The following is a 17,381-nucleotide window of genomic DNA, read 5'->3' as shown; positions in this document are numbered from 1 at the left end:
CAATCTTAAATTAGTGAATAAGACATTTGTACACAAGAGGGTTGGAAATATTAATAGTAATCAATAGTAAATGTCGCGAGGGCGTCTCCGAACCCTTATAACTACGTACATTATACGTATCCGAATAAATATTTATTTAAGTATAAAATTAAAAAAACACAACTTGCTTTCTGCTTCGATATTCGTGCGCTAATTCTACATTTTTATTTATTATTAATCGCTCGTTAGGATACTAACGATTTTATCATATAACATTAAACCGTTATTTTTTGAAAAATACTGGTTTATATTTAAATATTGTTACACAATAAAATCACACTGAATGGCTTTATAGACCGATTTAACAGGCAACGTCGTCCGCGGGACTTAGAACTTTTAGTATTTACTACAATTTAGTTTAAATTAGTTACTAAATGCTCTAAAACTGGCGCCTTATCACGAAACCCGTAGTTTAAATTGTTTGTCCATCGTTTTCTTATAAAGTGACATAGACACGGATTTCGCGGTAAGGCCCAAGTCCGCGGTGCCAACTAACATTACACGAACATACGTCATACGATCACAAGTTACCGCGTTTACTGGTGAACAAGTCCACTATAATAATAGTATATTAGACCGGCGAAATATCGAAAATCTGGCTCATTCTGTAGGGTTTGTTCTCAGTCATCACGTTTCAAAGTGACATCGACGCTTTATATATAATAAGTCTAAACACGAGAGTAATAGATGTACATTATGCAAGTGAAAAATAATCACAAAGCATTGAGAGCAAGCGTTGTTCGTTACATCTCTTTACATTTTGCCAATTCCGCAATAATTTCTATTTTTACATACCAATTATAAGCCTCTTTCGACTGGCTAATCGAACACCGACTTGATAAAACGTTTTCTTATTCATCATTCCAACAAACTGGAAATAGTAATGGAAAAACCTAATAAAAACACTGTACTTTCCTTATTTCACGGATATAAGCAAATGCAGGTGCTCTGCTCTAGTGGACTAGGAGGGAGCGGGATAGAACACGTTGTTCACCAGTATGCGGCTGCGATGGACTAGTTAACACTCGATGCGTCGTGGCGTGCTTTACCTACGCGCGAATTCCGCCTTCATTGCTGTAACAATAAGGTTTAAATTAAAGCAATGTATTTTTCAAGTCGTATTATGACCAAATGTATTAGTTTAACACCGTTAGGTTACTTACTATAGAGGATTTTTATGTCTACTTTATTTGTCACCGTTATATATTAACTCCGATTTCATATTACTTATGATCGGTTGCAACAATTGCACCAAACCATCTGTCATCGTTAAGACGTTCACAAAATTTTCATTGGGAAATTTTATATTTCACATCAGTTTTATACTTTCGTGAATCAGTCCTTAGTCAGTACTAACCGTCGAGTATCTCGCGCTTAATCTGTGTGAGCTGCGCGCGCATCTCACGCAGCATGTCTTGCTTGAAAGCTTCCCACTCGGCTGCTGACACGTAGCCACCGCCTTCGCCACCGCCGTTCACTTGCTGTAAAAAAACCAAACGCTAAATTAATAGGGACCCAGAACGAGCCACCTTGTGTAGAAATTACGGCGTAAAGTAGCTACGAAGATATATCTCGCCTGTGACGAACGCACGTGAGAACAGCCTGCGACGGTGCCGAGGCACATTTTCACAGACTAAGCTGTGTCATGTGGCATTCCTAACGTCTAATAAATAAACCACTTAAAGTTACACAAACTAGTTTACACAGAACGGGCCTTAACAGGGTGTACCGACTAATTGCATAGGATCGCAGGAAACTATTGGACGAGGGCATAAGAGCTCGTTGAGGAGATCCTTAGAGAATTATGTGCGGAGAAAATAATCATGATACATCAGCCACCTAAGTAAAATAAAACATAGGTACCTTAAGTATAGTCTCCTCGCTTGCGGAGCCAAAGCGCTTGCGCACCGAGCGCGGCGACTGCGGCGCTTGCGTAGCGGGTGACTCGGAGTTAGCTGCAAACACAAAACCATTTGACTTGAACAGAACAAAGTGAGGTGGTGTCATTATAAAAGCCATATTTTCATAGAAGTTTGACAATTAATAACGAAATCACTACACATTATCATTGTAAATGCCATGCAGAGTTAGCTTGGTCCGACTATCAACTCTATCGAATGCCAAGATGTTTAACATTGCTCAATTCGTTGATTGTGCAAATGTGCATGGTGCAATCAACCTTTAGGGTAGAAAGTTAGTACAGACTTACAACTCTTTAAGTTCACCCCCTTGTTTTGATATCAATATAAGACTATTGGTATTTCAAATCCTTGAACCCTCAATTCCTAATAACTTTAAAAAAATTATAAAACTTCGCCGCCATTTTGAATGTATGTATTTTTAGGTAGTTTGCACATGTGTCATGGTTAAAACAAGTAAGTAGCATTATTAGGATTTTGTTTTGTGCGATGAAGTTTAAAAGTATATTTAAATATAAACACAAATGTAAACTTACGCGTAGTGCCATTACAGGTGTTGGGTAGGCGGTGTGGTAGCGTAGCAGCGCGTTCCCACGTTTTCAGTGGTGTAGTGTTGGCGCTGTTATCCCCTGACGACTCCTGAAACAGGTACGATATAACTTTTACCAAAAGGGGCCGACATAAAAAAACACTATCCTTGCTCCGGATCGTACACGAGATCGCCTTGGCAAATTGACAGAGCAACGCCGATAGTGCCATGGCGACGTTTGAGTTAGATTTTATTTAGTGGAGCCGCAGTCCTCGATGGCGGGATTGAAGATGTAAAGTTGCGTTTCCTGCAGAGGGACGTGTAAGTGAAAAATCAATAGAATTACTTTGCTCCTTTACAGTAAAATATGCCATACTTTAGCATCGAGGACTTTGTCGTCCACGTTTTCACCGTTAGGTTACATAACATCGAGGACTTGAAAATCTACGTTTGTCACCGTTAGGTTAGATAACATAGAGGACTTAACATCTACGTTTGTCACCGTTATATGAGACATGTGTAGTACCTCGGCGCGGTCCAAGTGCGCCCGGCGGCGGGCCAGCGTGCGCTGCATCTCGTGCATCATGCAGTGCATGTTGTTGTTGCCGCGCGCGCTGCCGCCCGAGCTGGACGACGAGCCCGAGTGCTCGGCGCCGCCGGGCGGGGACGCGTCCGCGCTGGCCGCGAGACTCACCGCTTGCTGGAAAACGTAAGGGCAAGGGTTAATAGAGATATTAGTAAAATAATGTGACACTAGACGTGTCTGGGAAAACATTTTGTTCCTGTTGCATCATACCATCTCTCGACATCGTAGTAATTCATAAAATCGTCAGCTGTTGCATGACAGCTAAAAATTAGTATTTGCTGTAAAACAACTTAGCCATCCTGACTTAAAACAGTCCTCGGTGATATCTCTTCTAACAATTTGATCATCCCGATTTGAAGTAGTTCTCGGTAATATTTATTCACGACTCGGCCACCCCTTACTCGAAATAGCCCCAGTGATTCTCTATCAACGCGGCCATCCTGACCTAACAGTCATCAGTGTTATACATTCTACGATTCGGGCATCCTGACAGGGAGAAGGTCCCGGGGGCACGTTACCTTGGCTTGCCGTTTGAGCCTGGCCTGTTGCAGCTGGGCGGCCAGGCCGGACAGGTCGGGCTGGGGGGGCTGCGGCGGCGGCGGCGGCGGGGGCGGGGACGCCACGGCGGGGGTGGGGGCGGGGGCGGGGGCGGCGCCGGGCGGCGGCGGGGGCGGGGGCGGGCCCGCGGCGGCCGGCGCGGGGGGCGCCGGCGGGGCGGCCGGCTGCTAAACCAAATATAATGCATCAAATATTTATCTTTTTAACCTCATAAGGTCCCATATATTTTTATAGAAGAAAGTAATAAATCAACGAATGAGTAGTACATGAACTCATTTTATTAATTTGAAAGCGTATATGAAAGCAGACTTTCGCATAAGCTAGGGTCGGTTCGTGACCTGTGAATTAAAACAATTATACATATAATTAAATACTAACCGCTGGAGGAGGTTGAGGCGCGGCCGGGGGCGTCTGTGGCGCTATGGGACCCTGTACAAAAAAAAAACAATATGAATACTATTCTTGAGAATTTTACAAGGATGCATAGTAACGATGGCAATAATGGATGGATCACTTTGAGAATTCGAAACGAATAATTAACTAGACAGCCACGAATAGTTAAATACAAATTTAAAACTAATAAAATCACAACTATTCATATTTATATATAAAAATAGTTCTACAATTATTTCCTAAACTTACATTTCGCTTGAAAGTTTTGAAATTACAACAGGATGAAAATACCTTACAAGAGTTTTTTCGTAAATTATATAAAATAGACTACTTTGTTTGTGTGAGCCCGGCATGCATGGTTAAAAATATATTGTGATATTTTATGTTTTCAAATAAGTCGACTACTTGATTGCAGAGTAGGTACTCACATTAGGTGCGGGAAGATTTTGGTGCGGCGGTACAGGCGGTGGCGCGGGCGGCCCATTGTTCGCTGCCGTTAGGCACATATTAGGCGGCATCGGTGCGCTAGTAAAAAATAGAGAAAACGTTGACTAACACGTATGGGCAAGGTTAAATTAATATGTAATTGTGAAATTGATTTAGATGTGAAAGGAAATCATTTCTCTGTACATTTATGGCCGGCGCTTTGTAGAGAGAAGCGCCAATGAAAAGATCCCAAGCCACATCACATCACGCCAGTTATATTTTCCAGGTAGTTAAATTTATGAGGTCATTATTCCAACGATACCTAGAGACCGGGGTACCCTGACACCCTGACACCCTGTGTACATACGGTTTTTGTCAGCGCGATCGCATCCTACTCGTTCTAGATGTACATGCCAGCGAAGTTGTGAGAAATTTAAGGGCTAATTCATCCGTGTCCATATTTTTCCGCTGTAGCTATGTCCCATTTTCATTCCTTATTTATCCTTAGGGTCGGCACTAAAACTTTTGTCACCGTTAGGTTCGGTCGATTGTGGTGTATAGTCGAGTACGGTAAGATGTGTGTGAGGGTACGTACCTGGAGGTGCGGTGGTGTGTGTGCGCGGGCTGCGAGGGCTGGTGCGGCAGCGTGTGCGTGTGCGCGTGCGCGGCGAGCGGCGGCGCGGCGTGCGGCGGCGGCGCCGGCGCGCCCGCGCCCGGGATGGGCTGCTGGTGCTGTACACATATATTAATGTTAATCGCGTTGCTGACTAGTTTGACAAACATGTAGGTGGAAAAATAAAGGTTTACGTTTTAAATTTCCAATCGATAAGTTCAAATTTTCTATGTGAAGTCGTCTCTTTACGCCGACATCTTTTATGTTTGCCGACTTTTTCTAATGACTAATTGATTTACCAAATTATACTATTATCAGAACTCGGAAGCCAATAAGATAGACTATCTAACGAATATAGTATATATCACAATGAACCCCTGAAGGAAGATATCACGAATAAAAAAATATGATAAAGAACACCCAAAAAATATCACAAAGTGATTCTAGAAAGTACATATACCTACATACTCAATTACCCGATACCGCTTTTCAATACTTTATCTTCGTCATTATTTTATAAAAAAAAATCGAATAAATATATTATATTAAGTCTTCACAAAAAATTAAGTGTATATGTGTATAATAAAATACGCACGTACATTAATATACATTATACGAACTGCCACTGACCGAGCAACTTCTTACACTGAACCCGACTTGGACATGTGTTTAACAAAATTAAATATAATTAACAGCCTAATACTAATTACACCGTAGTAATATATACAAATGTTAATTAGCAAGAAACACAAATAGATTAACCAACATTTGCTAATATTTTTCGTTTTGTTGTAGTAAGCACTAATTAGTCCTTAATTATTATTTCTCCAGCTGAGTGGGCGAAAAATGAAATTATTACCATCCTTTAACGATAGTACGGTCGCCAAATCTCAAAAGCCCTCTAGAAACACGATTTAATTGACTCGGCTCGGCCTTACCCACAACCGGTATCAATGTGTTCGGACAGTTCTCCTGATCACCGTACATGCGGTAGTAAAGCGGAAAAATGGTGGAGGGGATAGTAATGACGTCACAAAGATGGCGGCCGGACCTATTCTTTTTGGCGGTGTATCTCGAAAACCACTTAACCGATTTTAATCATCGAGGTGTCAAATAATAGCTTATATTCTGGAGATTATTTCTTTTTCTACAAACATTTACGTGAAACCTATAGGAAAAAAAATAATCACAAAAAACAGTTTTTTTATAAAATTATTATTTTTTATTTAGTAAAAATCTCCGTAAATATTAGCATTTCGCAAATTTTGTTTAATATAAAACATATTGCTTCATTATCAAGGAATATAATGAGCCTTAAAACATACAGATCGAGTAATAAACAATGAAGCTACACTCATTTATTTGCGCATGGGTAACGATAACTGGCTTTTACCGGTCGAAACTGTGGTGACTGTTACGATACGTATTGAATGGAATTTATAGAGTATCGGTTTTAATTACTGAAATTATAATGACAATTATAAAAACCAGACACAATAATGTTACCTTACTTCGACGTTTAGTCTCTTTTTTCGTCTTAATCATAGGTAGGTACATATTTCTTTTTACTTAAAAATTTTATACAGGGTGAACTTTTAACCACCAGTCATACTCTGCGCAGCGACTTTATAGGTCATACTGAACAACTTTTACTATTAGTAGTCCCCAAGCCGCTCCGAGGCCAGATTTAATTGACTCAGCTCGGCCTTACCCACAACCGGTATCAATGTGTTCGGGCGTTTCTCCTGATCACCGTACATGCGGTAGTAAAGCGGAAAAATGGTGGGAGGGGATAGTAATGACGTCACAAAGATGGCGTCCGGACCTATTCTTTTTGGCGGTGTATCTCGAAAACCACTTAACCGATTGTATTCATCGAGGTGTCAACTAATAGCTTATATTATGGAGATTATTTCCTTTTTAGGGTTCCGTAGTTACAAACATTTACGTGAAACCTATAGGAAAATAATAATCACAAAAAACATTTTTTTTATACATTTGGTTGGTAGGTTTGTCTTATGTTTTAAAGCAGTAAAATCTTTCAAGTCGTAACACAGTATAAATATACATTTTGTTGTCTAATCTAAAAGTATGATGTTCATTGTTTAAGACTGATTAGTGATTACTGAATTAAATAACATGCTATTTGTTATATTTGTTTTTTTTTTTAAATCAGGTATTAATTTATTCACTATGTATCACTATACAGGCAAAATGTGTATCATAGTTGGTCTGTAAGTACTTACTACTTGTGTCGAATATAGGTATAAGATGAAATTTTAACCACCAGCCATACTCTGCGCAGTGACTTTACAGGTCATACTGAACAACTTTTATTATGGGACCAATGCCGAATCACGCAAGAAAATTTGGATCTGGAATGACACCCACTGGCTGTGCCCTACCACACAAAGCGAGATGACATTCACAATGCCCATACCTCTCTTTTGGACGTAGTTTAAGGACGTACCCGGGTCCATGACGCATGCTCGCCACACCGCTGCTTAAAATAAGCTGACGCACCGTAAATTGAACTGCGTAAAAATCGCAAAAAATATTACACGGAGATCTTATGGCAGACACCGTACCGGTGACGTAAAAGACGCAACTGTTTTGCGAACAAAAAAGATTCGCGTGAAGCACGTCACTGCGATTCCGTACCGTCACCGTTTTTTAAACAGCGGTGTGGGGAGCATGCGTCAAAAACGGTACGCATACGACGCGTCACTGCGATTCCGTATCGTGACCGTTTTTTAAGCTGCGGTCTGGTCGCACCTTGTATTGTATTGTATTGTATTGTATTGTATTCGGGCGATTTTTCCGCAACTCGACGACTTGCGCCTATTTTGCGTGATATGTTGGGGGTGGGCTAGTCCTGCCAGCCCAGCTCCTCGAGGAATCCTATCAAACCTTTCATGTTGAGTAGGACCTCGGGGAGGTCTCTCGGAGATCCGAGATGTTTAGCCCTGTATGGAGTCACTCCGCTGCATTCCAGCACCACGTGAGAGGCTGTTTCTTCTGTCTCCATGCAACCTCGGCACAGGGGACTGTCTGTGACACCTGTTGTGAAAAGATGTTTGTTAAATAGTCCATGACCTGTTATGACACTGGTTACCATACTCAGTCGGACCTTCCCTAGTTGCAGGAGCGCCCTTGTGAGTTTTCCGTTGATGCCAGGCATGGCTTCTTTTGCCTGTCTGCATCCAGTCTGGTTCAGCCAGTGTTCTGTGTGTAGTTTCCCTGTACGTGCCAGCAGCATTGAGCGTACCTTGCTAAATGGTATCGGAAGAATCGGTTCCGGACCAATCGCCCCCGCATTCGATCCTTGCCTGGCAAGCTCGTCCGCAGCATCGTTACCTCGGGATCCACTGTGTCCCTTGATCCATTGTAGGGTGATCTTGTTATTATGACATACCTCCATTAGTCGTTCGTGGCATTCGTGTATAAGTTTGGATGTAACTATATGGCTATTTAGAGCCATTAAGACTGCTTTACTGTCGGAGAGTATGCGGATGGAGGATCCTACTACCTTCCTTGCAGTGATGGCAGCCGCCGCGTTTATGATGCCCATGCACTCAGCTTGGAATACCGAGTTATGGGCTCCTAGCGGAGTGGTGATCGACATGTTCAGGTCTTCTGAGAAGGTTCCAGAGCCCGATCCGCTGTCTGTTTTGGACCCATCAGTGAAGATTCTCAGCTCCCGGGGATTGAGTCCTTCATGATTGTCGTCCTCATATAACTGTATTTTGTACCTTTTATCGAAGATAGCTTGTTTGTGAATCCGGTCCGTGCCTGACCTAAGCACTGGAAATTCGTCATACACCTTTTCCAGGCATTTTGTGTGAAGAGCTCCTGTGATGTTAGACCATATCTTGAGGGTTCGCAACCTTACCGCTGAGAGACTGGCCTCTTGCTGTATGTGTAGGTGCAGCGGTGGAAGGTTTAGCATGACCTCCATGGCTGCAGTCGGGGTAGACCTCGTGCAGCCAGTGGTGGCCGCGCATGCGAGCCTTTGAAGTCTTTGTAGTTTGTCTCGTACGTTGCCTAGGTTTGTTCTTGGCCACCAAACCAGAGCACCGTAACAGAGTAAGGGGCGGATTATCGTCTTATAGAGCCAGAGGGTAATTTTCGGGTTGAGTCCCCACCTCTTACCAATCATCCTTCTGCACTGCCAGAAGACAACTCCCGCCTTGTCTATCCGTTTGTTGATGTGGTTGTTCCAATTGAGTTTATTGTCGAGAGTTAGTCCTAAGTACTTAACTTCATCGGACAGCTGTAGCTCAGTTTGGAAAAGTGTTGGTCTGGTAAAGTGGTCGCACCTTTATATGGGACAGTCAAAATTTTTTTCGCGATTTCGGAATTGGTCCCATAGTAAAAGTTGTTAAGTATGACCTATAAAGTCGCTGCGCAGAGTATGACTGGTGGTTAAAAGTTCACCCTGTATAAAATTTTTAAGTAAAAAGAAATATGTACCTACCTATGATTAAGACGAAAAAAGAGACTAAACGTCGAAGTAAGGTAACATTATTGTGTCTGGTTTTTATAATTTTAATTATAATTTCAGTAATTAAAACCGATACTCTATAAATTCCATTCAATACGTATCGTAACAGTCACCACAGTTTCGACCGGTAAAAGCCAGTTATCGTTACCCATGCGCAAATAAATGAGTGTAGCTTCATTGTTTATTACTCGATCTGTATGTTTTAAGGCTCATTATATTCCTTGATAATGAAGCAATATGTTTTATATTAAACAAAATTTGCGAAATGCTAATATTTGCGGAGATTTTTACAAAATAAAAAATAATAATTTTATAAAAAAACTGTTTTTTGTGATTATTTTTTTTCCTATAGGTTTCACGTAAATGTTTGTAGAAAAGGAAATAATCTCCATAATATAAGCTATTATTTGACACCTCGATGATTAAAATCGGTTAAGTGGTTTTCGAGATACACCGCCAAAAAGAATAGGTCCGGCCGCCATCTTTGTGACGTCATTACTATCCCCTCCACCATTTTTCCGCTTTACTACCGCATGTACGGTGATCAGGAGAACTGTCCGAACACATTGATACCGGTTGTGGGTAAGGCCGAGCTGAGTCAATTAAATCTGGCCTCGGAGCGGTTTGGCGACCGTACTACGACATAATATTTAACTCGGTCGCAAACAATAAAGATTATGGCTCTGTACTCTCATTTTTACTGGGAGAGTTTCATATCTAGGTATTTTTTAGTCAAACGAACTGTCGAATCTATCAAAAAACCTTAAATAGGTGGCGCCACAATACATAGCGAACAAATTTTTGACTTTGAAAAAGAAAACAAATCACTGGCAGCGCACTTCATTCCGTCAATAACATCTAAGTTCATGACATGTTCTTGTGCTACCCTAGCGCCACCGGAGAGATTTCGAACTATTATTTACAGCTGCCTTTTGCAACAGTTCTCCTATAAGATATTGTGTCCTTCCCTCTACCGTACAGAAATGACACTTCATTCTAAACCGAAGTTTGACAGCGATTCTGGGACGAATTATGCTGTCCCTTTCTAATGTATGGCACTATCACTTTCGGCCATTTAGGGTTGTCAAAATTCAAGTCATTATCTGTGGCCGTGCACGTATAGGGACGTCAAGTTGTGCCAACCTTAATAGTTGCTCGTAGCAATAATGCTGAGCCGAACGGAGTCGAGAAAAGCCGAAAGGAGGAGTGTCGCCCCACTGGTTAAAGGAGGAGTATATACTCGTATTACCGCGTGGTGTGGCGCGTGGTACTGGCTGGGCGGGTGGTACTGCGGGTGCTGGTGCTGGGGCGCGTGGTACGCTGGTTGCTGCAGTATGGCTGCGTCTTCGCGCGTCATCGTTCTGAAAGTAGTCATGTATTTTTATGTCCCGACCTAGGAATTTATGGAGCAAAATTTATTGACAGATAGTTTCTGTATCGATAAATTAAATTAATTATCAATACTTTTCGTTGATACCAGTGATCGCCCCAAGGTTCGTTTGTATATTATTTGTAAGTATTATAGATAGATAGATAGAATACTCTTTATTGGCACACCTCAGTAAAAAAATACAAGAAAAATAAACAATTGATTAAATTTAGAGGCAGACAACAGGCGGTCTTATCGCTAAAAAGCGATCTCTTCCAGAAAACCTTTATTATTATTTCGGGGTCGATGATAAAATGTACACAAAACATAGTAAGCATGGTACGATCGCTTGGTTAGAGTAAAATGATAATAAGTGAAGTAAAAAAAACCTTTCTTAATAAAGAAGGGAAATGAGTTATTATTTTGTTTTATGTTAAAACATTCAATAAAATTATTATTTTTACAAAACAAAATTTGGAGCCATCGTTCGAAAAGATGCCGCCGTACTTTTGGCCTATGCCCGGTAAGATGGCGCCTCTTTTTGATATTCAACGAATGTAACACATAACAATGAAAGAATAAGGTATAAATTCAAATGGCGTTCTAAAAGTTTAATCATGTGTCGAAATATGGCAGTACATCTACTGTGGCTACAAAATTTACTTTGACAATCCACCTCAATTTCAAATTCTTTTTGATATGAGAGAAGCATCGATAATTGAGTTTATCGATATAGAAAATCCCTCAAATAAATAAATATACTTAGTTCTTACATGTAGCCCATATCTTCATAGCAGTGTTGTGTGTTGTTGTGTCCATTAAAAGGTACATGAGGTTGCAGTGGTGGCGCCGCTGAGTTATCGCTCGGTTTCTTTGACGCCTACACATCAGACAATGTTCTTAGTTCTTACCTGTAGCCCATATCTTCATCGTAGTGTTGTGTGTTGTTGTGTCCATTAAAAGGTACATTCGGTGGCAGTGGTGGCGCCGCTGAGTTATCGCTCGGTTTCTTTGACGCCTACACATCAGACAATGTTCTTAGTTCTTACCTGTAGCCCATATCTTCATCGTAGTGTTGTGTTGTTGTGTCCATTAAAAGGTACATTCGGTGGCAGTGGTGGCGCCGTTCGGTTTCTTTGACGCCTACACATCAGACAATGTTCTTAGTTCTTACCTGTAGCCCATATCTTCATCGTAGTGTTGTGTGTTGTTGTGGCCATTAAAAGGTACATGCGGTTGCAGTGGTGGCGCCGCTGAGCTATCGCTCGGTTTCTTTGACGCCTACACATCAGACAATGTTCTTAGTTCTTACCTGTAGCCCATATCTTCATCGTAGTGTTGTGTGTTGTTGTGTCCATTAAAAGGTACAGGCGGATTAGGCGGTTGTGGCGGTGGCGGCGCTGAGTTTCCGCTCGGTTTGTTTGCCAGGATCTAGGAACAAATAAAAAGTATATAATACAGTTTGCAAACTGATTTTCGTTAAAATACCTTTCTTCTCATTCTAACAACACAAATTAAAAAGTACAAACGAATGCTAACGACGGACGCTTTTGAATCACGATAATCTTTAATAAAAAACGACTTAAAATGCTATAAAAAATTGTGACAATAGTGTGTCTCTTAAGAATTACTATACCCTAATGTATTTTAATTGTAAACACGAAGAATATCATCATAAGCAGTTTTACTACAGTACCAAATAGTGCTTACTATGAAAAAAATACCTAAATCACTATAGGTGTGCCTTAAATATTTGAAGAGTTATCTTGATTTCTCCAGGATTTTCCTGATCGGTCGAACTATCCTCGATGAATCAACATACATATAAAAAAATCTAATACCAACGTTTTAGGAACCTTCTTTGTCTTGAAGTCGTTTCAAAATGAGATTAAAGGCCATGTCAGAGGATTAATAAATAAGACGTGCAGAGGCAGCATGGTTCCATTTTTTTCGCTTGCCACTATGCCCATCACTTTCGCACTTACATAGTTGTTAGAACGTGACAGGCATGGTGACAAATGGTAAAGAGCCGACCATCTTAGCCCTACTGGAAAGTTTTATTTCCACTACCAGCTCTCGAATTACCGTGTTTCCTTTTAAAGCGCTAACGTTCCTTTGATCAAATAAGTCGCACACTTAGTCACTCGCTGCACATGACTCGCACATTCTTAAAATATGTTATGAAAATAATGCATCGCAGGTCGGCTTATTGCGAGATCTAGTGATGGGTAGGACATCAATTTAAAATGAGTTTGTATGAGTACCTCATTCTCTAAAATGAGGTGTTACAATGTCTTACTTCAAATGAGGAGAGGTACTAGCAGTTTTGCAGCATCGACTATTCCATCAACTCCAACGGCAGCAAACCATATTTAATGTAAATACATATTTAGGCATTGCTAAACTTCCTTTTAAATATTTAATTGGAGTGCAATTCTGGAGGTTTAAAACAGAACTTTAACAACAGAAGACATACATTTAAGAATCAAACTAAGGAGTTAAAGTACATACATCCTATTGCAACTTAATTTGATGCTTTTATGAAACTTGTTCTAATTTAGCAGTTTATTATTTTTATTGTTAGATTGTTCAGTATCAATTTTTGCTACTTGATATCATTTTAAGTTTAACATTCATATATTGAAATAAATACTAACCATAAACTACCAAACAAACAATTAACAAACTAAGGAGAACAAATCCAATATTGTTTGTACCATTATTATATAGAAATTACTAACTTACCACCTCATCATTTATCAGTAATAATATCATTGTAATATGATAACAAACGAAAGCCTCAATAACGTTCGCGCGGTAATGCCACCGGCGTGTAATATACACTTGATTTTTGTATGCAAAAGACACAACGAAAGACCCACAGGTATATTTTATCGCGAAAACAATGTTAATATATTGTTATTTTGGCATAATTATAAGAATGGTCACTGATCACTATTTATAAAACACAACTAAAGATTACGAACAACTTTTTCGAGTTTCTCGTATTATAAATATGTCAAAATCATAAATGATCGAAATAGTTTACGAAGCACGTTAACAAAAAGTATTACAAATTCAAATCGTTAAAATGTACATGTTTATTTCACCTATACAAATTATATTTACTTTTTTTATTAATAAACTAATGTAAATTATCATATTTTGTGTACGCCACTATATTATATTTCAATAATTTAAATAATATTTTGGTCTCTTAAACGATAACTGTTTTTAAGCAAGCTTCGTAAATGCCCAGTGAGACTTGGTTGGCATTTCAATCGCTTATCAAGTAACCATTTCACTGTCCAGTCTAATTGATTCAGATTATACATGACACCAGCAATATGAGTCTTGAGGTCAGGTTATACTGGTATGCGCGTTAGTACAATAATAGCTAACAAATATGGAGGCCTACCGCGAACCATGAAGTTTTGCTTTGCTGTCGCACTTACGTATGAAATTACAAGTGCGACAGAGAAAAAAAACTTTCTTCGGTAGGTTCTTTGATGACTTAGATTTTTCGCTTTTGACAAGTAACTTAGCAATGCTAGGATCAAAATGGCGTAATATGTATGTAAGCTTGCGGACGCTTACGCTTGTTTTCTTTCGTGTTTCATTTTTAACGTATTTTCGATGAGGTGTTATTGAAGCACGGCGCGTGTCTGTCTCACTCCCTCTTTCGGTAAATCCAATTCATTGTTTCATTTTTAAAGGATTTTTGAGGGGATGTCACAGTGAGGCGAGTGAATGGTATAAACACAACGCATTTCTCGGTGGACCTTTTGTCCTTGCGGTTGCGGTTTTTGAGGTTTGTAGTTGGGCAGTTGATAGTATGAGCGATGAATACGATGACGTCAATGACTCATTTCTTCATTTGAATGTCGGTGAGCACCGAGCGCCTCGCGACTCTCTTGCGAGTTGTGAGGAACGCGAGTGAGTTTGAAAGGCTGAGAGTTTTTTTTTAAATTTGAAGTGTTTGAGTGGTAAGAGCTGTGTGTGATGCGCGCGAGTAAATGAGTAAAATTAATTGAGGAGTGATGTATGACATTTATGCGGTGTGAAGTTCTGCGACAATTTAACAAAGTGAGTGGTACAAATGAGGTGCCTCACGAGTGAGTAACTCAACACTAGCGAGATCTTTAATTCTAAAATAATTTAATAACAGTGTGCCTGGCTTACCAAAATACAGTTTGACACTGATATAGCTTTTATGTGAACCCATAAGGTGCCATACCTTTAACATATTTTCAAACTCATTTCTTGTTGTGTTAATATAAGGTTGATTCATCCAGAGCACGAAATATGAAGTGAAACTAGTTACCTCTCAAAATTTTCCCAAAAAATCTCCACCAGCTTTAGCTGCCTTAGTGAATAAATCCATACAAATGTTCCAAACCTAGAGCTTAGAAAAATAAAAAAGCTTATTAGAGTGCTCACTCCATACAACAGTTTCCTTAATTAATTAATAATAAGTTGTACGAGAGGCCTACCTAGAGGTACCATGTGTCATGGTACGTATACCATTCGGATACTACTCCCGAGGAAACAAAACGTCACCCGCAAGTCTTCCAATCAACCTATAGATTTGGTGTTCGAACTGTACGTACACAGTATTTTACAAAGATTGTGTATTTCAAAGCACTCCTCTATAATCTGAGAATTTCTTCCATATGCCTTAGGGCTGCAGTTTTTCCGATGCGCCCTATACGAGTATAACGTCTTCTTCTGCCGCTTTAAAAGTTTATCATTATAGTCTCAGTACCTCAAGTGTATGCATCATGGCTCTCGCGAAACTGTCCGCGTCCTCACGACACGAGAAGTTTAGGCCATAGACGTGTCGCGCATCTCGCCATTGGTGGAACGTCGCCGTCGCCTGGTTGTACTTGAGCCCGCGGACGATGCCGCAATTTATTACCACCTGGAATAATAGAAAATGTATTATTATCGTCAAGAAAAAGACATTCGTGAATTCCAATTTTCTAAAGACACTTCAGCATCCAGTAAATCTTTGTCATGTACCTGACTTTTATGACAGTCTTGCTAATAGTTTTTCTAGCTCGCTTAGGTTTCGACTTGCTCACCCTAAAAATTGATCTTAGAAAGGTGGTTTATTATCTCCTCTAAAATGTGGAAAAAATCTGGCCAGCACTTAAGCTCGGGGAAGACTATTCCCGCAATGAACATTTTATACATCTCTTCGACTTTAACTCATTTGGGAAACAACGAACTATGATGTCCAGGATAGTGTAAGACACAATAAAGAAAGTAACAGAGGAATTCCACAAAAAAGTTAACTTTGTCGGGGACGTGAGCGTGACGCATATGGCAGTTACCTGAATAACCTGCACAAATCTGTATTATATAACGTAGAATTTAAAGCTAAGTTGTCAACCGTTATGATGCCAAAATGCCTTATGCTTCTTAGCTTTATCAGAAGTGTTAAAAAAAAGCGCTACCTTCCCGACACTTTTCTGGAAATCCCCAAAAACCTCAGATTAGGAGAAAACAAAAGTTAGGGGTTAAAGAGTCTATAGAACATGTTGTACCTCATGGTCGTTGAGCTTCCTCCCAACAACCCTGAAGGTGTTGTGCTGGGTGTGGTGGTAGATGTGGACTTTGGATAGCCCCGAGCTGCTGCCTGACGGCACCCAGCGCTTCAAGCCGTCGTCGTACACCATGACGGAGGCGCGCGCGCTGCTTATCGATTGTTCGCTGTGGACAAAACCATCATTGTTAAATTGTCTAAAGAAAGACAGATATAAGGTCAATGTGGAGAAGAACATCTATAAGGGAAAATCATCTACAAGCTCTTTCGTCGCTTTTAACTCTCGGGTTTGTACACAAACTCCACTTACAGAAAGAAGGCCGGTAAAGCAGAAGGAGCGAAGAGTTACTTTCCAACTGTGTCTGAGCGGCATACGTATACAAAATAAGAAATTTCTCTATGACGGTCTTCCCAGTAATACATTTTATATGCCAATTCATTTCACATTGACCTCAGATGATTTATATGCTAGGCTATATTGAAGCTCTTGTCTAGACTAGCCCTGATTGACGCAGAAATCGACAAAATGAATTCCGAAGTAGCAGCTGAGAATGCAACCGAGATGAGAGAGCAGTTGTCGACCAAATCTGATACACTAGGTATACCTAATGCTTTATAAAGGCATGTTTTAAGTTTGTTAATGCAATCTCTAATTATTCGTTCCATATAAAGTGATCAGGACACTATCATGTTGAACGGACTGAAGAAGTGAAGACATAAAATACAAATTAACTTTAAGTTATCAACTTAAATACCTATGAGGCATGTCGTTCGTGATTACATTAAGATGCAACTTGAGTCATGATATTGATCACAGAATTCAAAGCTTACGCAAGAATAAGAAATCATTAAAATAAAACTAAGTTCACTAGTTGTCCACAAAATTATAGGGCCTGT

The 17,381-nt window shown here is 40.1% G+C and overlaps 1 protein-coding gene across 3 annotated transcripts in view; it reads right to left on the bottom strand.

The window, feature by feature from the left end:
- The window catches only part of LOC133533333 (protein enabled-like), a 101,072-nt gene continuing 83,691 nt past the window's right edge, over nt 1-17,381 (bottom strand). For 2 of the 3 annotated variants that reach the window (XM_061872299.1, XM_061872300.1), the window contains 13 exons: nt 16,486-16,651; nt 15,702-15,857; nt 12,249-12,367; nt 10,817-10,928; nt 5,046-5,182; nt 4,453-4,549; nt 4,010-4,060; nt 3,592-3,798; nt 3,014-3,187; nt 2,495-2,597; nt 1,903-1,994; nt 1,397-1,520; nt 1-1,113 (listed from right to left, as the gene is read on the bottom strand). In XM_061872299.1, coding sequence (XP_061728283.1) covers nt 1,085-1,113; nt 1,397-1,520; nt 1,903-1,994; nt 2,495-2,597; nt 3,014-3,187; nt 3,592-3,798; nt 4,010-4,060; nt 4,453-4,549; nt 5,046-5,182; nt 10,817-10,928; nt 12,249-12,367; nt 15,702-15,857; nt 16,486-16,651 — 1,567 coding nt within the window. In that variant the 3' untranslated portion in view covers nt 1-1,084. The remainder of the gene's footprint in view (nt 1,114-1,396; nt 1,521-1,902; nt 1,995-2,494; nt 2,598-3,013; nt 3,188-3,591; nt 3,799-4,009; nt 4,061-4,452; nt 4,550-5,045; nt 5,183-10,816; nt 10,929-12,248; nt 12,368-15,701; nt 15,858-16,485; nt 16,652-17,381) is intronic. The other variant, XM_061872301.1, reaches the window with a different exon arrangement.

The sequence above is a fragment of the Cydia pomonella genome, unplaced genomic scaffold (genome assembly GCF_033807575.1).
Source record: "Cydia pomonella isolate Wapato2018A unplaced genomic scaffold, ilCydPomo1 PGA_scaffold_156, whole genome shotgun sequence".
Taxonomy (NCBI): Eukaryota; Metazoa; Arthropoda; class Insecta; order Lepidoptera; family Tortricidae; genus Cydia; species Cydia pomonella.
This window is presented reverse-complemented; position numbering and strand designations above follow the sequence as displayed.